Here is a 24,206-nt window from a genome sequence, read left to right as displayed (position 1 = left end):
GTATTGGGGAAAGGCAAGAACTAGGCAAAGTAATAAAGGGGGACTAGGGAATGAAGTGATCAATATGGGCAGAAGAGGACAGTGTTCACTGGGTTAAAGGCGATCCCTGAAAACAACATTAAGAACATATCTTAGAATGATCATTCGCTGCTAAGCCTGAAGCTCAGGTTGAAAACTGTAACATCCCTCAATCTATATTCTGAGAGCTGTTCAGATTGACAATATACAGCTGCAGTACATTTCATGTAGGAAAAAGCAAAATCAAAATAATCCAAAAAACATGCAACAGCAAGAAATAATTATTCTTAACTTGGCACACAGTGCTGTTGCTTAGGAGTTTGAATGACACTTGTCAACAAAAAACAGATTTATGCTCAGGTTCAAGCATTAAATCAAGAATTTTCAGAGCCAGAGGTATACTGCAATGAATAAAAATTAGCTGTGAAGATACTCAGAGGTTCTGTATAAATTTATTAAATTAGGGAGAGAGGAATACTGGTTAACTGGAGATGATCTAGGGTATTTACAGAATACATTCCCCTCCCCTCTCACATTTTATTTTTAAATATATGAAAGAAAGAAGTCTAAAGTGAACAAGCATTCGTATTTCAGTACCAAGATGTTTTTATACCTTAGGAATATCTCAATTTCCTGGCCATACCAGTATTCATAATTCTAAAGCAAGAAGAACATTATTGCAAGAACGGCTGATGTGAAAGTAGATCCTCAATTACACACCCTACAGTTATGGATGTAATATACCGCAGAAGCGAAGCACATTGAGATGGTATAAAAATTAAAATTCTTTTTTTTTCTTGAATCCATTTCTCAACTCTACCTTAAAAGAAATTAGGTCCACAGAACCTAGGAAACAAGATTTAACTAACTGCCTGGGGTGGGACATCGTTTTTTCACGCTGTAATCAGCAAATGCTGTGAACGGCCGGCTGCAGTCCTGTCACACAGGCATGAAGATCTTCTTGGTTTCAATCCATTTTTGTGTTTATCGTAATATAAATTACTCTACTGAAACAGAAAATAAAGAAACCTGTTGCCTCATCTGAATATTTTCCATGCCTTCCTTCTATTGGAGTTCCCTCTTCTGCCATATGATGTTTCTTATGGCACCTTAGGCGAAGTGTGATGATCTAAAATGCTTGAGACTGTCGCCTGTCAGTCCTTAGTCTGCCTCTTGCCAAGGGGTTGCTGGTCTATGTTTGCCATGTTTCTTTCCAGATTTCCGTATATTGAAAGACTAGGTTTCAAAATGATCACACAACTTAGGAAAGAAGATCCTGACAGCCTGAAATCTGTTGCAGGTTGCAAGTCTGTAGAGGATTTGGTAGTAACCATATTACTGCTCCAGAAATAACAGATACAAACAGAACAATGCCCTTCCTATTTGGAAACCTTTCCATCATCACATATGCTTAAAAACATAACCAAGAATGACATTTTACAATAAATATAAAATTAGCAAGAAACAGAATGGAAAACCTGAAAGGGTTCTAACTTCTAACAAAATTCTTTCCTAGCTCTTAAAACTAAAAAACCTACCTTTTTGTATTCTGTCTCTCAGGACAGTATCTTAAAACTAGCTGCCAGGAAAGCTGGAAAGCAAATTTGTGCTCCTTCAATATTCTGTCCCTAGCTGTTTATAAAGTTAATGCATTGAACAACATTTGCCCTTCCATCTTGATCAGACAGAATTCGCCCCTTCTCTTATTTTTATTCTTAACTTTTAATGCATTCTGGACAGATGAGTGTACTCAAATGCAAGGGATGTAAGTAGGCTAATCCCCATTTTTATACATACATGGCATATAGCTTACATTACTGTTCTATTTTTAAATACACATTCCTTCTGACTTAAAATCTCAGTCAACAAGGAGTCTTAAGACTTTTACAACATGTCATAGCAGTTGCAAGTATCCTTCACTATATGTATATACATCTTAGTAACTGCAATCTCTGCTTTTAAAATTTCAGACACCATATATGATCATGAATGACAAGTCAAGTCTGGTTAAACTGCAATTTCTGTCATCGTCTGAGAATTTTAGGTGTTTGCTGCATCACGGCATGGAACATGTAGTTCTCTGATTTGCATCATATCTCTTTCTTCACTGTCTGCAAATTTCAAAGATGCTTTAATTCGATTCTGAAGTTGTTTCCGTGTATTTAAAACGAAACACAGTAAAACAGAAGAAAATGGTTCAATGACATTTAGGCTGCCATTAGACTTCTTTAGCTTGGGAAAGTAATGAGACATCATCACTTCATATCAGGTTCTGGCTATTAGCCTCCGGTTGTAGGTACTCAAGCTTCCCCTCATGACAGAAAACTGTACCATTCCACTTATATTTCTGTGCAAAATGTCATAATTCAGAGCATGTGAATGAGCTTTTTAAAAAAGAAGTGATGATAATTACCTTTTCATTCCTTGCAATGAAAAGGGTAAGCAAACATTCATGAAGTAACTACAGAAAAATAATTATTATTAATGGCAAGAAGTCTACATGAAAGCTTCTGAGTAATTATGAAGAGAGAAACAAACCAAAAAGAACTGAGAAAAACCAATGTTTGTGGGAGGCAGGAGAAGAAAAAATAAAGTGTTTGTACTAGAAGACAGAACATACAGAAGTAACACAAAAGTATATATTTATATTTTATGTTTATACTATGTATATGTATATATAAATAAAATATGAAAAATACGAAAGTAGGAAAATTAAACAGAAAACACATAAGGAAGAAAAAACTAAGAACAGTATACCTGAAAATGACTTCAAAATGGCACTGCACAGAAAGCAAGCAAAAATCACGATGTGGTTGAAAATCAGATGGAGAAAGTTTACAAAAAGCATCATATCTTGGAGGTCTCTTCCAACCTAGATGATTCTGTGATTCTGTGATTTTATAGAGCAGAAAGCTAACACTTCCCCTCTTCAGTGGTTTGGTTACTACTTCGGAATATGTTTTCAGCTTTGGATCACTGTTCTTGGGTATATTTTCATATTGGATCTGGCTCAGATATCAGAGCAAACGCTATTAACTTCATAAGATAATGAAAACTCTTAAGCCATGCCTATTCAAAGTACCCAAGCACAAATGAAGGTTCAGGACTGGACTTAAAAGGTTTTCAAGGACCTTCGGTCCTTGAAATTTGTCTTCGGTATTGTCTCCTTGAATTTGTCTTTGGTACCTTTAAACATCTCATATCTCATTTTTTTAAGTTGGACCAGCATTAAAAGAGTGTATAAATCATAAGAAACTCACACATTTTAAATACACAAAGTAATGCAAATATTTATACATTATTCTGAAAGTTTAAGCTACATGGAAAACTGAACCTTAAGTTAAAATTCATCTTCAAACACTGCATTTTAACACACTATACAGTATCTTACAATCAAATACAACCTTTAGTTAAAATAATTGTAGTTTAAATGGAGTTAATAGCAAAATTTGAAGCTTGTTAGTTATAAAGTGATAGAAAAACTTAACCTCATATGGTGAACAATAGGTATGTCAATTTACACAGCTTTTTAATCCCTTTCTTAGATGAAATTTAGAAGATAGAATTTAAGTCTGTCCTAACTCTGTGCATTTTTTTAAAATGTAATGTAGTTAAAATTAATGATGAATACTTTGAATGAATTTCACAGAAATCATGTTTGCCTGAGAAAACAGAGAAGTCTGGAAGTACTTTCAGCATTTGTTAAAAAACATTGCAGTGTGTAACCAGCAAAAATGTGCACAGGCACATAAATTAAAAAAAAAAAAAAGGAAAAACAGCATTTCCACCTGTTAATAAAAATTGGACGTTTTTTAGAATTTACAGGTAAATTATTAAAAAGACACTTTTTGAAAGGCACAGGAAAATGAAAACAACTTTAGTGTCAAATCTTTTCTATTCTTTTTACTACAGATTTTTTATATCTTTGATTAAGTTTATAATATAATAGACTTTGCTATTTGTCTTCTGTGACCAACGATAAAGCTTGGCATTTTATAACAGAGGTAACATACAGTTCTTCACATTCATTCTATTTTATTAACCTCAGTACCTATAAATTTTTAAATTCCCATAAAGTAGAATATGAAAATTATCATTTAACTGACTATAACATTGCTTTAAAATTGTTAATACTTTTTTAAATGAAAGAAGAATTAATTTTTATTTTACATGTCATCTGCAATCATCTTTCTGTTTTTTCATGCAGCAACTGTGCAGATTGAGAATGTTTTTGAGCAATCTTGTGTAAGTTATAAATTGTTTCTCCATCTGAAGTTGGGAGATGCATCACGTACTGTTAAGAAAAAAAAGACCAAATTATTCACAAATTAACACTTACATGCTGCGTATAAACATTAGACTATCTCAACCTTAATTGTACACGTGTACATTTCTGTACATACCATTTTTTTAAATTAAACACCGCCAGTTTTTCTATTAAAATACTCTCCTTCAGGCCAATGCTGAATTTTAATGGAAGCTAATAAACATTATCTGTATCACAGTGTAACTTCTAGTGATATAAAGCATGAGTAATAAAAAAGGGTTTAATAATCCTACAGTTATTTTAAGTTCAGGATATTAACATTTCAAGATTATTAATAAATTTGAGGTAGCACTTGCTACATTTTCTGAAATTTATGAACTTGAGAGAAAAAAAGTGCTGCTAAATTAGCAACAGTTAAATTATTTCTTTTTCTTCATCAACGGTCTTTTAAAAATGCAAAACAATGACAATCATCCAAATATAGGAGAAAGTTAAATGCACGTATTGTGCCATGCTCCTGTATACAAGGCATTATTTTTCTGTTTGAAGTGAGAAAAGTAAATCATTAAAGGCAGTTATCACTCCTAATTGTAGCTTTAAAAGTTATGTACCCACATAAACTGCAATCCCTAGAATGTAGTGGTGAATTAATGACTGCAGCAGACAGCATATGGCCATAATTTGCATGGTGTAGCTCTCCAGTAACAGTGGAATACGGCTGTCACATTTATTACCAACACTGACAACATGTTTCTTTGGGAAAATATTTTGTGAAAATTAAGCAAACAGTGTTATGACTGCAGCTCAAGTCTTCCATAATGAGAACAAAACCTGAAATACTGCAACTCAGACTGGCTCGTAAGGACATTGTATCAAAGCCAAATGAGCATGTAAAGTGAGTATGCAAGCATTTCTACGCTACATGCTCAGAACCAATAGAATCAGTTTTCCTTAACAGATGTCCTTAATTTGAACTGAAAAACCAACAGCGGTCACATGATGTTAAGCGTGTATTACAGAACTGGGTCTAAGATTGTATTGAAAAAGTTAGCAACTGTTCCCACACTGTTGAGATAATCACAAGAAACTCCTAAGTGTTCTGATGAGATTGCTTTCTTCTTTCTCTATGAGCACAAGTTGAAGATTAAAAACCAAACCAAACCAAAAAACTTTAAAAGGCAATTCTTGTGCTTCTGGGAAAGCTGGAGTACGCAGCTAAATCAAGGACCTCCAACTTAATTAAAGGAACCACAATCAATTCCTCTGATTAGTATATCCTCTAGTTATTACAACTTTATAATTGTTTCAAGCTGTTGCTACTTTGTGAACAGTTATCTGACTGAAGCTCCCTATCTGCTGTCTCTTCAAATTTCAAAGGTGATTTCTGAGGAAAACTGAGTGATTTTTGTCCAGTAAACATGAAAAAGTTGTTCTGAGCAAAACTGGCTTAAAGAGATGAAAGTCACTAGCTTCCTCAGACAAATCAATTCCTTAACGTTTAAGATGGACACACACAGTCTTTTGTATCAAAGACTGCAAGTCTACCTGTAAAGAGAAAGTTAATTTATCCACTATTTCATCTAAACAGAAAATGTTGCTGCTTGAGCTACCCCAGCAGTGAAAGGGAAGGGATAAGTTTAATCCATAGCATCTGATACCCTGGAGCAATCTTGTGTAGCCAGGTTGGAGAAGCGTGTAGGTCTAGGCTCAATAATGTATGTCAATAACCAACAACTGAGATCACATTTAGTTACTGCTGGTGCAGCATCATGTCGGTAAGCGTCAATGGCATTCTCTACAAAGTATGCTTAAAACCATTATTTTCCAAACTTTGATAAAAATAACTGCTTGCACGATTTTAATCTATTTTCTTGGAATAAAAATCATGTTACTATTATTATTAAAAAAAATAAATCTCTATTGTTCAAACAATACTGAGCCTATCAGCTGATTTATCATTAAAATAAACAGAAGGTGTAGTTAGAAGACACTAATTTAATCTTATTTATATTATTAATTAGATTCTGTCTCTTCCTGCTCCCCCCAACCAGGACACAACAAACATTACACAGAAAATCAAAATGAAAATGACTGTCTTTAAACCCCACTACCCACAACTTACACACTTTTCCTTCTTTTTCCAACTTCTTCAAGTGGACTAGGAGGTTTTTTTCTGCTGCTAGCAGTAAATTTTCAGGAATGTCCTAAGGGGAATACAAATATGAGTTTTGTACTTGTTTAAATATCTTTCAATATCGCCCAATGATTTTTTTCAATATATGGAAATCGTGGCTTATTAACATAGATTTTCCTCTTCTGAATTACTATGTTGAACATTCAGTTAGTTTTACAGCGACAAAAGCATGGAATGTGTAAACCAATTTTGCACCATTTAAACTAGTAGCCTAATAAGACATTTTTGTTTACTGTTCTTATTTTTTGCATCATGCACTTGTACTATACAGACTTTGGCCAACTCAAAGACTGTGTTCTACTGAACTTAGTCTGCACTGGGTTGTTGGTGTAGCTGAGCATTTTTCCACAGGTTTTAATGACAAATTTAAAGAGGCCTTTCTCCAGATACCTATATTACTTCTATTTCATGATACTACTTGCATGAGTTTAAAAGTCCTTTAACAGTTAGTATTTGTAAATCAGTAAGCAAACAGTTTCAGGAGGACAAAGTGTATCTTAAAAAATTTCAGTGCTGAGTAAGTAACAATGAACAATATTTCTCAAAATTCCTTTCTCCAGCATAATCTAAGTAAAAACTCCTTTTTGAAAATTACAAAAGTTCTTCTCCAAATTACACGAGTCTGTCAGAAGAAATCCTTAGAAAACTGTCTCAGTAAATTGCAAATCTTTAAAAAGTTCTGACAGATTATACCTTTTTTACATTAAAGCTTTAGTAGTACTGAAAAAAAACTCTTATCTGATAATGACAGGAAAAATGGTTTTTGATTTACAGAAACACGTGAATGGCTATGTACTTAAAAACTGCAGTATTTCAAGCAGGAAAACTGCAGGAGCTAGACAGCCACAGATAATGGTACATCAGCACTTCAAAATGTTCAGTGTGACTTGTAGTCACTTCTTTGGAATCTGGGAATTAGTAGAACCATGAAAAAACGAGTTGTGAAGCTGTTATAGACCTGTTCACACACCACAGCCATTGTCAACTATGACATCTTCTGAAGCTAATGCTGCATCTCTCTGAACTCTATTTGCTAGAAGGGACAATCCCCACACCACATGTTCAAATTACTGAGGTTACATGAGGAATGAAGTTGCAAACAATGACTTTTTTGCCTGTCTAACGATGCCCAAATCTACCCGACTTCTGAGAGCAATATCCATCTCTGTGAAAGTGTAGGCTGATGAATTAGGAAGCAAATGTTCCAACCAATCTGTCTCCAAACACCCTTTGACATATCAACAATTAACAGTCATCTCGTAATTTCTGCTTGGGACAAAACACTAAAACTGTATTTTTGTTTGGTCCTACGAGACAGAATTTAGGACCATCTAAATAGTGAAATAAGAAATTTTTAAGAATCATGTCGGTCCCAATCCAAGGCAGTCACGTGCATTTTGAACAAGCAGAAATCTTTTAAAGCTTTTTTCTTCTTCTTTTTAAAAAGGCACCATGATATTCACTCAAATACTTAGGCTGTCACACACTATTTTATGAACATAACCTCAATTTCTTTAGTTTAATCTGAAATCTTTTAATCAAGAATTACCTTGTATACTAAACTTAGGAGCTCTGAGGATGTAAATGATTTTCCAACATTCTTCTGGAAAACATCCAGAATTTGCTTTTCACGAGCAGTTCGGTGAGAAATGTATCCTTGAATTCTAGTGTTTGCATCACGTACTACTGGGCCATGACCTAAATTGAAACACACATACCAAAGCAATATTACTTACATTTGGAATTAAGTATGCTATCGAATAATTGACTCATTCTTATGTAAACTACGGTAGGTTTTTTTTTTCATATAAATAGACTAAAATTGAGTGTCTGCATCACATTCTGCACTTGAACAGGATTAAGATGGAAAGGGGGAATTAGAAGATCTTAAAAAGTCTGAATTTGGAAAAGGAATACTTCCAATGGTATACGGAAAGCAAGGAAAGACCTAGATAAAGATTGGTCAATAAAGAAAAAATGGAAAAAGGAGTTTACTACTCAATAGATTTGAGAATCAGGTTTTTATATTACCTCTGCTTGACTCACACCCTCCAGAGAATATTGATATTGATGACTTAAACTGATACTGGTCTCTACAGAGTAATGGGTGAGGCAAAGACTCCTGTATTGTACTATTGTTCCTGTTGTGGAGGGTAGCTAACTCCAGCAAACACAGAGGTGAGGGAAGTAACATTGTGACAGATAAATTTTCCAGTACAGATCTTCACAACTCACTCACACGCTATACTTTACTCTCCTACATACATATGTTTGTACATATAATAAATAAATAATAAATAAATAATAAATAATAATTAAAAAAAAAAAAGAAAGAAGAAAAATCAGTGAGACAATCCAAACATGCCAGGGCAGGAAGAAGTGATGCACAAGAAAGGTTACATATAGATCATTGTGGATCTGGCTGGGTAATAAAAAAAATGCACATGCTTTTTCCTGGACTTACTGAGGCAGATGAGAACCATTCAACATACTGATAGGTCTTTGAATAAAATTAGAATAAGGCTTAACTGATAAATCACTAGCCTTTGTGGAAAACGAAAAACTGCCTCATGATACAATAAATAACAGATGAAATCAAAATATTTTTCAGATATGGGAGTTACGTGCGCACAAATTAAACTTTATGATTCACCTATGGACAAATTTACTTGCAGTGTTGCATGAATATTTATCACATGCTTTTTACAGCAAGGTTTCCTGTTTTTTCCTCATACACCTCACCTGAAGTAGCAGCAGCAACTTCCATCTCTGCCAGACTAAACTCTAAGTATTTTTTTTATAAAATGAATAGGACAGCAACTACTGTAAAAATAATTGTCTTTTAGAAATTATTATGTATCATCCAAATCAATTTATTTTATTCACTATATTTAAAAAATCATTATATTCTTTGCTTATAGTTTTGGGTTGACTGACTAAATGAGTTTTTAACTTCAAGACATTTTAATTTATGGCTTATTTTGCCTGAGGACAGGCAGCTTATAGAAAATGAGCAAACAATTTTTCATGATTTAAATATTTGTGTAATAAAAAGTGTCAAATGAATCCACCCTTTAGGAATTCACTATGCCACATGGTCTACTGCCATTTCATATGCACATACAGATATTAAAACTATGTCAGAAAGCTTGTACTAAATTTAGATGTGGATCTTTCACTTTGTCATTTTTCAGGGACAGCAGTGTAGTTAATTTCACAAATAAATTAATATCCACATATATTTAAAGCTTTTCTGAGAATTTTAAACAGATCTTTTAAAATACAACCATCTTTCCAATATTAACTTAGATGTTGCATCAGACAGCTTCATATTATTTGAGACCTCTGTATATTTCAGGTGATCACAAACAGCAAGTATTTATTCTTATAGCACCCTGTGAAGACACACAGGTTCTCTAAGTTTACACAGGAGAAATTAAAACACAAAGAATAAAAGTGAAGAAAATAATTGGCTCATGAAATCTTGCACAGACTCCTAACTACCATTTTTTTCTGTATTATCAAGTAACACTGTTTATTATTACAGGTTAGGGAGCCCTCTGGCGGCTAAAACACCCTTTTCTCTTCCCAAAGATTCTTAACTATGAGCAGGAAAATAGACTGCAATGAGTACTTTGCCAGAAGTAATTTCCACATTCAATTAGAAACAAAAACAAACAAACAACAAACAGCCAAACAAAACATGAAAAGGGAAGGATTGGCCAATTCTGCTACTAACACCTAGCCAGCAATCACCTTGTTGTAAAAATTCATGCTCTCTTACGTTTATTTCTCAGACTGCAATGTCAGTGCTAAAGCATGGACAGGGAAAAGAGACAATACAAGAATTATGAAGATCTAAAACTGTAAAAAGATTAAAGTATTGAGGTTATATAGAATGGACTGGTAAAACAAACTGCATTCTGCTATAGTTATTATTTTATTGTAGTACATACCAATCACATAAACAATTGTTTTGACTTGGTAGTAGTTATCTTTTACACAATTGTATGTACATGTTGTGATGCATGGATAAAGAAACAAAGCTAGCTACAAACCATCTCAACGCTTAGCTACTTATCAAGGGAAATGCACAATGTCCTACCGTCTTCCTAACTGCAAGTACAGCATGAACACATGTACAACAGCGTAGCCAACAGTTACAGATAAGTGGGACAAATATTCAACCTTGGTGAATGTGTAATCTAGATAAATAATGACTAAGAAGAAGTGAAAGGCAGCAGATAAAACCGATAAACCAAGAAGAATTTGGGATATAGGGTTTTGGAAGACAGTAATCAAATAAAGGAACAGATTATGCTTTCCAGATATTTAAGAAAGCAGAACATTTCATTCATCAATAGATTGAGATTCAGGAGGCTAAAATATTCTTAGTTTTACTGCTAGTTTAGTCAATTACTATAAATACTATTTCTGTGTCAGCCTCCACATCCATGGAATACATAGAATGGTATTTTTCTTAAATAGCATTTAAAAAAAAAAAACTAAGCATTTTTATGATCTTAGATCTTAAAGCCCTTAAAGAACACCTACTTCAGAAGAAGTATATTTTAAAAACGAACACAAAAGAGATTCAGCAATGTAGGTTAAACATAGATGGTTAATGGAGGAAGACGGAAATGAGAATAGAGAGTCACTCAGAATGGCTAGTTGAAAAAGATGAAATGGAAAAGGTCTGAAAAAATCCTGAGATGTAGTTCTGAAAAGAAAATGAGGAGCTTAAACCTTAGTTACATAATGAATTCTTAAAATCCAATCTTGTCAAATAGACACATGGCTTATATGAAAATTAAATGCATTCCCAAGGTTTGGGGGAGATAAGAAGAAAAAATGAAAAGCAATGTCACAGACCGAATGAATCAGCAATTTATTTTTAGAACATGATGTTCGACCTCTTGGCTCTTGTTCAAATTTGAGCTAAGTCATTAACTAAGATAACCATTTGACAGTTCTGCAGCCTCCCAAGATGAATTTGTGATTAATCTGTGTTGCAAAGGACAGACCTCTCTCTCAAAGACATTACTAACACAACTAAAAAACTAACATTGCTACTTCTAACTACACTATTACTACTAACTACTACTACGAACACTACCACAAACATTATTAACAAAAGCTACCCACATTGGCAGCGTACTTAGGGCTGCGGAGGACCAAAAGAACAAGTATTATTTTTCTCTTCCAGGCTAACATTAAGGGTCATGGATAGTTTAATAAAAGTAAACCCAATTTTCTCTATGGTTCCTACAGTAAAAGATCCTGGCCTCTGTATGCTTTTCTCACAGATTCTCACAGATTTCTCTAGGTTGGAAGAGACCTCAAGATCATCGAGTCCGACCTCCGACCTAACACTAAGTACTCCACTAAACCATATCCCTAAGCTCTACATCTAAACGTCTTTTAAAGACCTCCAGGGATGGTGACTCCACCACCTCCCTGGGCAGCCCGTTCCAATGCTTAATAACCCTTTCGGTAAAGAAGTACTTCCTAACATCCAACCTAAAACTCCCCTGTCGCAACTTTAGCCCATTCCCCCTCGTCCTGTCACCAGGCACGTGGGAGAATAGACCAACCCCCACCTCTCTACAGCCTCCTTTAAGGTAACTGTAGAGAGCGATGAGGTCTCCCCTGAGCCTCCTCTTCTCCAGGCTGAACAAGCCCAGCTCCCTCAGCCGCTCCTCGTAAGACTTGTTCTCCAGACCCCTCACAAGCTTGGTCGCCCTTCTCTGGACTCTCTCTAGCACCTCCATGTCCTTCCTGTAGCGAGGGGCCCAAAACTGAACACAGTACTCGAGGTGCGGCCTCACCAGAGCCGAGTACAGGGGCACAATCACTTCCCTCGACCTGCTGGCCACACTGCTTCTTATACAGGCCAGGATGCCGTTGGCCTTCTTGGCCACCTGAGCACACTGCTGGCTCATATTCAGCCGACTATCCACCAATACTCCCAGGTCCTTCTCGGCCAGGCAGCTTTCCAGCCACTCATCTCCCAGCCTGTAGCTCTGCTTGGGGTTGTTGCAGCCCAGGTGCAGGACCCGGCACTTGGCCTTGTTGAACTTCATGCAGTTGACCCCAGCCCATCGCTCCAGCCTATCCAGATCCTCCTGCAGAGCCTTCCTGCCCTCGAGCAGATCGACACACGCACTTAGCTTGGTGTCATCTACAAACTTACTGAGGGTGCACTGGACGCCCTCATCCAGATCATCGATAAAGATATTAAAGAGGACCGGCCCCAGTACCGAGCCCTGGGGGACTCCACTAGTGACCGGCCTCCAACCAGATTTGACTCCATTCACCACAACTCTCTGGGCCCGGCCATCCAGCCAGTTTCTAACCCAGCGAAGCGTACGCCAGTCCAAGCCCCGAGCAGCCAGTTTCTTGAGGAGAATGTTGTGGGGAACGGTGTCAAAAGCCTTACTGAGGTCAAGGTAGACCACGTCCACAGCCTTTCCCTCATCCACCAAGCGCGTCACTTGGTCATAGAAGGAGATCAGGTTCGTCAAGCAGGACCTGCCTTTCATAAACCCATGCTGACTGGGCCTGATCGCCTGCTTGCCCTGCAAGTGCCGCGTGATGACCCTCAAGATAATCTGCTCCATGAGCTTCCCCGGCACTGAGGTCAAACTGACAGGCCTATAGTTCCCCGGGTCTGCCCTGCGGCCCTTCTTATAGATAGGCGTCACATTGGCTAGCCGCCAGTCAACCGGGACCTCCCCCGATAGCCAGGACTGCCGATAAATGATGGAAAGCGGCTCAGCCAGCTCCTCCGCCAGTTCTCTCAGTACCCTTGGGTGGATCCCATCCGGCCCCATCGACTTGCGCACATCCAAGCTCCGTAGCAGGTCGCCAACCATTTCCTCATGGATAGCGAAGGCCACATCCAGCTCCCCATCCCCTTCCACCAGCTCAGGGCACTGGGTGTCCGGAGAACAACCGGTATTGCCGCTAAAGACTGAGGCAAAGGCGGCATTAAGCACCTCAGCCTTTTCCTCATCCTTAGTAACTAGGTTTCCCCTCGCATCCAGTAAAGGATGGAGATTCTCCCTAGTCCTCCGTTTCGCGTTGATGTATTTGTAAAAGGATTTTTTGTTGTCTTTAACGGCAGTAAATTTTAATACAGAATTTTTTATTAAATTTTAATACAGAAGTGCAAGGTTCACCCTCAGCGGGAGAAACCACAGGAAAGAAAGACATCTATCACTGAAAGATTTGTAAGTCTTACAAAACTTCATGCCATTAAGTCAGCATAGCTTAGTGCTAGCAGCACATTAAGTAATGAACCGTAGTTGTGACACTAATAATGATGTTTGACGTAGTAAGAGTTCTCAGGTTCTTAGAGGAGATACAATTTATATAGTAATATATAGCAGTTAAAAATAGAACAACTAACCTGGATATATTAAATCTGGCTTCATTTGTAATAGCCTTTTCAAAGTTTTCATGTAATCATACAGGTCTTCAATTACTGTTGTTCCTTCCCCTAATATACAGTCACCAGAAAATATAGCATTTTCTTCTTCTAGATGTAAAATCATATGGTCATCAGTGTGCCCAGGCGTATGTAAAACTCTGTTTAAAGAAGAAGAACAACAAAAGTGTAAGTTTTTCATATACCAGTCATACAGAAATTCTAGCTTCATTTTCAGAAGGTAGAAACAAATAATGATAAAATGATACACCAACAGAGTAGCCTACAACAAGAATGAGAAAAAGTATAGTACCAAGAAAGTCAGACTGAAAGTCTGAAAAAGTGTAGTACTCAGAAGGTCAATGTAAACAGGATATCATTTTGTCTAATTACAGTCCGTTTTCATCATCACTAATATACGCTGAATTACATGACACATCATAATAAAAGTACATTAAGGTAACTTGCTAATCATGTAAAAATTGTGGTACAGAGGGCTTTACTCTGATACTTTAAGAAAGAAAAAAATCACGTTATTTCTAGATTGAGAAGTGTAAAGTTCATGACATATATATTGTACCTGGCAAAAGAGGGTAAGGGTGATGTTGTTAATTCTTTTGGAAATTCACTGTGTACTACTGGACCCAAACCAAATAAAATTCTGTCTCCCAAAACTTACTTTACCCTGAAGGCCCCATGACACAGTGGAGTAGAACCTTAAAATACGAGGAACTGTGGTCTTTTAGCTGTTCTATGTGCAAGTCATGAAACATCTGAAAGGTATGGACTTAGGACCCCCCGACTTGAATGAATACCGCGTTAGAGATCACCAGTTTATTCGTGTATAGTATACCCGAGCTGCTATGGAGCTGCACTGCAGTGTCCTTGCGCTACAAGTTTTCAAAAGACAGAAGGCCTTCTGATTCAAGCTGAAAACATGCAACTTAGACCAGCATCACTGCTAAAATTCAATAGAATCAATCAAATTCACTGCATCAAAACAGTGACTATGAACTTACAGAGCTGGTGCCAAGCACGGTGTACAAGCCATGGCTAAACAGCACCCAGCCAAGTCAGTGCAGGGCTGGGAGACCAGTGGTACACCACTGTCTGTTGCAACGACTCCCAGCTCTTACGGAACATGGTGTTCAGCAGAAAATATGTGAGTATGTTGCCCTGCTGAGGCAACATAAAATCAGTTTGATAGGTTACACCTTGCCTTTGTGGGAGGTGGTATCTTCCAGTTCCTTATGAAACTTCACCTGGAAATTTCATTATTAACTTGTTAAAAACAAACAAAAAGGAACCCAATGCACCCTGGCACACCTCCTTTAAAACTTGAAGGTTGCTAACTGCAACATGAAATGTAACATGCAGATATTGTTATTTTAGAACCAATGGGATGGACATCTATCCTTAAAGTACCGATTAAACAACCAGTTGAGATTATTTGCTTTTAACCAAGCGTAAAATTTGGTTGCGTAACTGCAAACACCAAAATATATCACCCCCGCCTTGCTTGGAGTCAAATTGTTTTCCATCTGTAAGTTGATTATGTCCAAACACTTACGGTAGTTATGTCTTCAATATTTCTATGCCCACTCTGTGTATTTTATTTTAAACTTAAAAAAAATAAATATTCTGCAAGTGGAATATGATTCACATCTAAACTGAAGAAAACAAGCAAAATTTGTCCTGAGAAGAGTAATGCCTTGTTGATGAAAGAATTCTGGAGACAGAATGATCAATGATTTTTTTTGATGCCTGTGTGACAGAGGGTGGGATTCGTTTCAGACTCATTCATGCAAACAAGACAGGCAATGTGCTCCCTGGGAAGAATTTTCTCCCAACTGGTACCCTGCAAGAACCTGACAGGTAAAAGGATTCAAATTTAACATTTTAATGTTAAATATTACTTTTTTTAATGTCTCCTTTGGAAATATTTTACCTTATCCATCTTTACAACATAAACATCCCCAAAGGTATTAATTTTACATCATGACTACTTGAGTAATGAGAAATTACATAAAATCCTGTATGATTTTTTCCTAAGGAATTATTTTTCAAGGGAAATGTTCTTAACTTCTCTGGCGTGGCCAAAGACTAAAGGCTGATTCCTGATAATACCCATTCATTAGAACAATTTCTTTGGGTAAGCATATCCTCCTGGATCAGGATAGGAAGCCTACAAGAGTAAATGTTGACAGGATCAGATGTATGGATTACCAATCATTAAAAGTTAAGATACATATATGTGCCAGAATTCTGAAGAAAAAGGTGATTGAGCAAAGCTGCAGAAATTAGTGTTTACCTGAGCGTGGCTCCCTCTGTCTGTATCATATCCCCATCTTTAAGATATGAATATTTATGTCTTCCTTCTCCTATTATTTCTTCACGGTCAGGGACACGAGGAAGCTTACAGATGCGATATTCAGAGTCTGTTTAAAGGAAGCAAAGAAAATAATGGTTCGTATTTTAAATTTGTCGCTAACGAAGTTAACTCCACAGAATTACTTTTACTCTTTGTAGATGTACCATTAATCATTACACACTATTACACTGCTAAACTTGAAGCAAGGAATTCTGAACAGTAATTTTATGTTTATTAAACAACCTTCTGGAGTTACAGAGTAGTGAAGTCTTACTACTGTACTCTAAATCTGATATACTGTACTCTGTACCAGCAGCAATTTTGAAGATGAAAAAGCACGAGTGAAATTAGTAAAAAAAAAAAAATCCAATAATTATTACATTTTGCAAATGTTGTTCCTTCCTGACTCATCAAGAGCCAAAAAATAAGTCTCTGGAACAGCACTAAGACTCCGTTGCTCAAGCTCTACATTATGAGTCACAGAAGCACTATTCAACGTTTATTTAACATCGGATGGAGCCTTTTTGCCCTGAAACTTCCCTCAGTGTCTATCATTCTGAAATGTTTATGTTTTGAATGCCTTGGTATGGATGGCAACCTAGAAACCAGGCAGTTATATCCCTTGCAAGTCTTTACTGTCACACTCAGGAGCTGACAGGATCAAAATTCTCACAGACACCTATGTTGTTTCCAGTAGTGCCCAGGCTTCTCTGAAGACGTGCATCTGGCAACTTTACAACACCCGATGACTTTACAACTTTACAAAAGCCAGTGACAAAGTCCAACAGAACTAAGATGAGCTGCATTATTCTTATTGCTTATTCTCTTCTCAGATATCAAAAGAGAAATGTCTCTTACTGCTTATCAACACACAATGCACATTTTACATCAGAACTTATCTGTAAACGTCCCTATCTTCTCCAAGTGTTTTGAGGCCTAAGAACTTGTCAGCAATTTCTTATGGTCTTCTGTATGAAATAGCAGTTATTCATATTTCTTTTTCAGAGATTATTTATTGACGTACACAAGTAAAAGTAATAGTCAATTTGTCACTACTGTCAGTCTGGAAAGGAACTTTTTTTCTATTTTTCTCTACTGTCAATGTAGAGACTATCAAGCTTTTCTCACATCTTTTAATAACGTATAAACTGTTTATTATTTACTTGTAAGAAAAATTCACTATGATGTTATTCACAGGTGTTGAAGAAAAAAATGTAGTATTTCAACTGTGATACTCAAATTATTCACTGCTCTCATTCTACACTTTACAATAGTTCTGTTAAATTACATGTGGTTTACATGGATATTCCAGAAGAATAATCCAGCTGATGCACATAGAAGAGCTATACAAAACTTGTCTCTTGCCACATACCTAACATATATTCAACAATATATAAAATCTCTGGCCTACCACCAGGGATGTTTTTGCAGATATCAGGTATTCCACCAGTATGATCATGATGCCAGTGTGTCACTAAAATTTCTTGAATTGAGATGTTAAACTCGGACAGTGCCTGTTTTAAACAGCCAATGTATTCAGGAACAGCTGGCTCTCCAGTGTCAATAAGGATTCTTCTACATATGGACCAAAAAAAAAAAAAAAGAGAAAACACACAAAAGAACACAGAGAATTCAGAGTATTCATATGAGTTAAATCATGTTAAACAAACAAACAAAATAATGACATTGCATATAACTGTGGTAATAATGGGTATCTCCAGCTAAATTTTACTACGAGTTTTTAATCATTAAACCAGTTAAAAGCCACTTAACATTATTTTAATTCTCAGTCCTTATGAATTATCAGATTACAGTTTAATTCCACCACTAACACAGAACCATCTTGGCTCCAGCATCTTTTCAAATTAATTGAGCGCGCCACCATTCGAACCCTGCTTTTAGGCGCAGCTCAGCTACCAACCCACCCACCATAATCAAGGCAATGTTTTGCTAGATTTGGTCTAGCTTAATGCAGGCAAAACCGGGGAGCTCTGCACTCATTTATTGGGATCAGGTTGGCATCAGGAGGATATAGATGCTTGGGTCACTCCACACAGAACTGTGTGGAGTCCAGGAAGGCAGGCTTCCCTCAGCTTATATATATATATATATTTGTGTATGTATATAATGTATTATATATATTTAGATATATTATATATATATTTTTTTCCAAACCTGCTAAACTTTCAAATTTTATATTCCTTAATGGGAAACTTGCTATATTTGACAGGTAGGGTTTGAGACTTGCTATACTTGAGAGGTAAGGTTTATCCTTTCACACACAAAACAATATATCCAAGACTCTTTCCTCTATAACATTTTGCCTCATGACAGCACCGTTTACAAAGGGGCTCAGAGTTCTGGTCCACAAACCCACAATTTTGTGCCCTCTGACCAGTTTTGTGCCAACGGGGAGTGCCGAGGCCTGTGGCAAGCCGCCCGCCCACTCCCCCTCAGCCTAAGGGTGGCTCGCCGAGACCTCGACACCGGGAGCCCGGTTCCGAAAATGGTATTTTTTTATTAAAATTTTTAATTTTTATTCTTTAAAAGGTCGTCAGGGAGCGGGGAACAAGCCCGATGGCGGCTCCCCCTTCTCGTCGTCTCCCTCCCCGGAGGCAGCGCACGGGCCCCAAAGCGGGCGGGGGAAGGGGACGGGGACGGGGCGGCGGCAGTCGCCGCCGCCCCGTCCCCGTCCCCTTCCCCCGCCGTCGGATCGGTGCCGTTACCTGTGCCCGGTGCCCACCAGGTAGGTGTTGGTGCCCTGCAGAGTCATGGGCCCCGGGTTGCAGCCCAGCACCCGCACCACGCGCGACGAGAGCCGCTCGATGCGCGGCAGCAGCGACACCATCTCCGCCGCGACGATCCCCTCCCCACCCCACCGCCACGGCCACCGCCACCGCCACCCCCGGCCCGGCCCCGTTCCCCTCACGGGCACCGAAGGCTACCCGGCCGGCGACACCGGCGAGGCGGAAGCCGCTGGGCTCCCTGCACCGCCTCCCGGCCCGCGCTCCGCCCTCCGCAGGGCCCTGGGACGGCCCTGAGGGGAGCCCGGCGTCCGCTGGCTTCGTGGTGGTGACTCTGGAAGCGGAGAGGTTGTGGAGTCTGCACCTTGGAGATCTTCTAAAGTCACCTGTGGGACATGCGGCTGGGCAACCTGCTCTGGGTGGCCCTGCTTGAGCCGGCCGTTTGGATCAGATGGCCCCCAGAGGTCCCTTCCCACCTCTGCCATTCGGCGTTTCTGTGAAACTTCGTCCTTGTCATACAAATAGTAATGTCATGTTTGCAAATAACCTTCTGCAACACACGCTGCAATTCACCTATTCAGATACGTAGCGCCTTCTCTGAAACTCCTGATGAATTGCTTTTCAACTGGCATTCTTAGAGACATTCCAGCACACGTGTTCTCTCCTTGAAGTACCTGCAAAAGAAGGATAAAGAAAAATGAACCTGAAATTAATGCAGCTAATATTAACATAGGCACCTTTAACAATATTCACACAATCGTAGAATCATTAAGGTTGGAAAAGACCTTCAAGATCATCTGATCCAACCATCATCTGGTCCAACCATCACCCTACTACCAATGTCACCAATTTCAAGGTTTGCTTTCAAACATTATCTGGTTGTTTATACATATAAATGATTCTATATATTACCTAGAATATAATAGTTAAAACACGTAGAGGTAAATAATATATTATCTATAAATAATGTACATTTTAAAGTGATAATAAAGATACAAAACAAAAAAGTGTTTCATGGTCACTTTTTTTTTCTTTTCACTTAAATGGTTCTTAAGTTCTCATTATATGAAAATAAATGTGATCTGGGGCCATTTCTAGGATTTGCATGGGCAGAAGAGGACAGATTCCTTGTGCTTTCTGAAGAGGTGCATATCCTCAAATGCAATCTTGAGAGGCAAACTTCCAAAAGTATTATGAGATACAAACAACTCAGAATGTGGCATGGAACTGAAAAACAAAGCTTCATGGCTTCAACAGAACTTCATAACTTCATGAAACTTCAAAGTTTATTTATTTTTTGGTGTGCTTATACCCTAATGTGGGCAAGTAACATGCAATACATGCCCGGAGATTAGCTATTAAAGGCTTCAACATGCTAATAAAGGTCTGCACCTTCCCATCTATGACAAACTGGTGTTTCCCACTGTAATGTAATGTCTCTCCTCTTCCCATAGCAAGTTCTCAGTCTGCCACAGATCCGCCTGACGTATTTGGCTTCCTGGGCAGCAGGGAGGCAGGGGATGGCACCTGGCAGGGAGGCAGTGGAGGCAGGCCCAGCTACCTGCCTCGCCATGCTGCACTTGCTAGTGTCAGCGCACAACCCAAGATTTCCAGCAGTCCTACAAGGTCGGAGAACATATGGTGCCCTTCAGCTGCCAGGTCAGACAGCAGCACTGCATCTTCACTGTCCAAGCACCAACAGTGTGCTTGCCTCTAGGTCGCTTCATCAGTGCTAACTTAGCTGCATGGTGGTACACTTAAAAGTGCTAACCAGCCCTTCAGCTACACAAACAGTATGCATTACTTTGCCGTCACCCGTTCAGCCAATTTGTTTTGTGATGCACAAGAGGCTTGCTGACAGCATGTTGTGCAGGCCTATATCATGCAGCAATTAAAAATATCTGCTCCTGGGCATGGACTTTGATTGCAGTTGTTAATTGCTAGCCATCAGAAAAGCCATAGACAGCAACCGAACCACAGTGCAGATACTGGACATCCCTATCTTTAGGCCTTCAAGCCGAGCTCTTTGGTTTATCTGAATTATTCCTCACCAAATGTTGCTTTTATTTATTTTATTTTATTTTATTTTATTTTATTTTATTTTATTTTATTTTATTTTATTTTATTTTATTTTATTTTATTTTATTTTCAGGCTCATCAAATCATGAAATAGAGACAGCAGAAAAGGATGCTTTATGTTGAAGGAAAGAGGCCTTTTTCTGTGTATGTGTGCTACCAGAATAAAAAAGACACCCTTATACACAATATTTCAGTATCTTCCATATAACTTCCTAGTCTATTGCTTTATAAGAAATCATGACTAGATCTGAACTTACTCAGTCCTGAGGTACTCTATTGTGCTGATTTTGCAGCACATGTGTATACTGGTTTGATGATACATTCAACTCATTTTCACTCACTAGGTAAAGTCCAGTTGCTGTGCTGTTAAATGAAGGTACTAGCTAAGCAAAACTAAATTGAGTATTTCAGTGGTTTTCTATTTCTAAGAAAATTCTGAAAATGTTAGGAAGATTTCTAAAATGATTTACCTGAAGTTTTACATATAATTGATAACTGAGAAGTAGTAAGTTACCAGTTATTTTTAGCATCACAGATTTGTTTTTGTATTAATAAAGATTTTTTTGGGGGAAGTGTAGACCTGTTGCCTGGGGAATACTTACTACTATTAATTAATATGGTGTAGTAAAATAAATTTTCTATTATTGGGGAGGAGCTCTGAATTTGTTTCGTCTGTAGGTGGCAGCAGTGGGTGCCTTTGGAGAATTAATTCCAAGTTCCTTGTTTGTCATCTTCATTTCCTGCACAAGCTCACCGGTTTAAAGTTTGATGTTTCTTATAAAACAGAGGATAATAGGGACATACTGAAAGTCTTGCTATTACACTCTCTAATGTGGTACAAAGAAATATGAGTGCATTGCCTCAAGTTGTTATTTTGGTTAAGTTGTTTTACGCTATTAATACAAATTTTTGAGGGGAAAAATATTCTGAAGCAGATAATGTTAGACTAGCCAGAATAAATAAATAAATGAATAAATAAAGTATAATAAAAAGCTGTGTTTCAATAAACCTCAAATGAGATTGCTGGTGATATACAATATGTTATTTGGTGTACGATTAATTTTCTACAACGATTAGATACATGAAACGCAGTATGGTAATTTTGGAAATCCCGCAATGCCACTGTTTATATTTTCAGCACTCAAGAAATCTTTGAGTCCTGGCACTTGTCTTTCTCCCCTTTCAGGCACACTACTTGAGAATAAATGCTTTTCCACTGTGGCTGTGGAACAGTCTAATAGATCTAAGCACAAGCATGTAATTCTGTGGTAATTGAATCAACTGAATAGTAGTACAAAGAACAATTTTTGAGATAGTTATATCATCTTCATAGGCAGTGGTGTCTGAAAGTCTTATTGAGAAGAATTTTGGTTGTTAGATTTTCATGGTATTTTAATACACCTCACTGCTATTTATAAAACATATTTTTAGGAAGATGTGTATCTCTTTCTTGGTACTTGTAGTATTTTTCTTTGAGTTTCACTATGCTTTTATGCTTAATACCTGGTAGAGATAAGTAAAAAGACCTTAAACCAAATAGAAGCAAAGGACATTTTGCATGGGGGGGATGTAGGCCATGAGATGATGCCTACATTGCCTGTCAGCATTGTGTAGAACGTGTAGAAAGCCAGTGGCCAGCTGGCTTGTTGGAGATTATTAGGGGGGATGATGAAGGGACTGGAGCACCTCTCCTGTGAGAGGAAAGTCTGAGAGAGCTGGGACTGCTCAGTCTGCAGGAGGGGCAGCTCAGGGAGATCTCAGCAATGCGTATAGATAACTGAAGAGAGGGTGCAAAGAGGACCAGGTTCTGTTCAGTGGTGCCCAGGAACAGGACAAAAGGCAATGGGAACAAACTGGAACACAGGAGGTTCCCTCTGAACACAAGGCAGCACTTTACTGTGTGGGAGACAGAGCACTGAAACAGGTTGCCCGGAGAGGCTGTGGAGTCTCCCTCCTTGGAGATCTTCGAAAGCTGCCTGGACATGGTGCTGGGCAACCTGCTCTGGGTGGCCCTGCTCAAGCAGGGGTTTGGACCAGATGGCCTCCAGAGGTCCCTTCCAACCTCAGCTGTTCCATAATTCTGTGAGATTCTCCTAAAAATCTATATGTTAATGCTGCTCAGAGCGTAAGTACTCCATACAGTTTCAACTTTTGTGTTCACTGGATAGGTGACTGAAGGTTCTGCTGTAGCAGCATACAAATTAGCAGTGGTGATAGAAAACTGCTGGTAAATTGTACAATATTGGAGTAACTTATAGAGAAACAGGGGAAGCTATCATACTGAAGTGAAGTCCTCAACCAATATACTCTTTCGAGCCATGCATTAAATCCTGTAACATCCATTAATACCAGCAGCAAAAACATTCATTGACTGCAAAGCTTAAATATCAAATGTAAAGAGTTACATTTTTTTTTTTTTACATGTTTGTTACACAACAAATTTCCAGAAATCCTGTTTTTGTTGTTGTTGTTTGTTTGTTTGTTTCAGGTTATCATTTCATCCTGTTTATTTCTATGCTAGTATTAGTGAGGATCTTAGTTTCTGATGCCTGAAAAAAAGTCAGCTATTCGAAAGATACACTATCCGATGTCCCATTAACACTAATTAAAGCAGAGAAAAAAGGTCCTTCCATCTCCATTTAGAAGCAAATAAAGATGTGTACTGAATACCATAGGAGCTTTGTCACAATGTAGAGATGTGCTTTCTTAAATGGCTTTCTTCAATCGCTAGAAAACAAATAAATCATCCAGGCAGTAATTTAGCTCACGAGTTTCTTGATTTGCAGTCCAAGGATCAGATGCGTAAACCTCTTTCTCTTTTTCTCTCTCTGTAGTATAGAGTTTGTGTCATTTATTTAATAATAGCAAAGGTCACAGCAGTGAGTGTGTGACTTGGCTGATTTAAGACGTCTTCCCTTAAAGCCCCAGGAGCTTAGTCACCATTTGGGCAAACAGCTTGCAAATCCTCTTACAAATTTTAAAAAGCTGAGATGGAATTATAAGAATTTAAAACTACATAACAAACTCATTATATAATGTATTTAATGCTATGCCACAAAATTATGTATATTTTTATGATTCTGAGAGAATGCATATCTCAGATG

At 37.9% G+C, this 24,206-nt stretch overlaps 1 protein-coding gene across 2 annotated transcripts; it reads right to left on the bottom strand.

Annotated features, from left to right (window-relative positions):
* Positions 1-3,281: 3,281 nt before the first annotated feature.
* LACTB2 (lactamase beta 2) lies at positions 3,282-19,289 on the bottom strand. 2 transcript variants are annotated; one of them, XM_083823280.1, is made up of 7 exons: positions 19,006-19,289; positions 17,691-17,854; positions 16,220-16,346; positions 13,891-14,069; positions 8,029-8,177; positions 6,408-6,489; positions 3,282-4,312 (listed from the first exon to the last, which is right to left on the bottom strand). In XM_083823280.1, exons 1-7 carry the CDS (start codon positions 19,125-19,127, stop codon positions 4,269-4,271), a joined length of 867 nt encoding a protein of 288 aa, XP_083679406.1. In that variant the 5' UTR covers positions 19,128-19,289; the 3' UTR covers positions 3,282-4,268. The 2 variants fall into 2 exon arrangements, with proteins under 2 accessions (XP_083679406.1, XP_083679405.1); XM_083823279.1 differs by having other exon boundaries at positions 17,652-17,854; positions 19,006-19,274.
* Positions 19,290-24,206: the final 4,917 nt, after the last annotated feature.

Source organism: Anser anser (genome assembly GCF_964211835.1).
Source record: "Anser anser genome assembly, chromosome: 2".
NCBI lineage: Eukaryota > Metazoa > Chordata > Aves > Anseriformes > Anatidae > Anser > Anser anser.
The sequence above is the reverse complement of the archived record's forward strand: the minus strand, read 5'-3'. Positions and strand labels throughout refer to the sequence as shown.

What these genes read in the sequence shown, in the direction of transcription:
- LACTB2 (XM_083823279.1), bottom strand. Translation starts at nt 19,127, where the DNA reads ATGGTGTCGCTGCTGCCGCGCATCGAGCGGCTCTCGTCGCGCGTGGTG. An exon ending in TCCTAAGTTTAGTATACAAG is followed by an intron (nt 6,490 to 8,028) that starts GTAATTCTTGAT and finishes TATTCCCCTTAG; the next exon opens with GACATTCCTGAAAATTTACT. An exon ending in GGAAAAAGAAGGAAAAGTGT is followed by an intron (nt 4,313 to 6,407) that starts GTAAGTTGTGGG and finishes TTTTCTTAACAG; the next exon opens with TACGTGATGCATCTCCCAAC.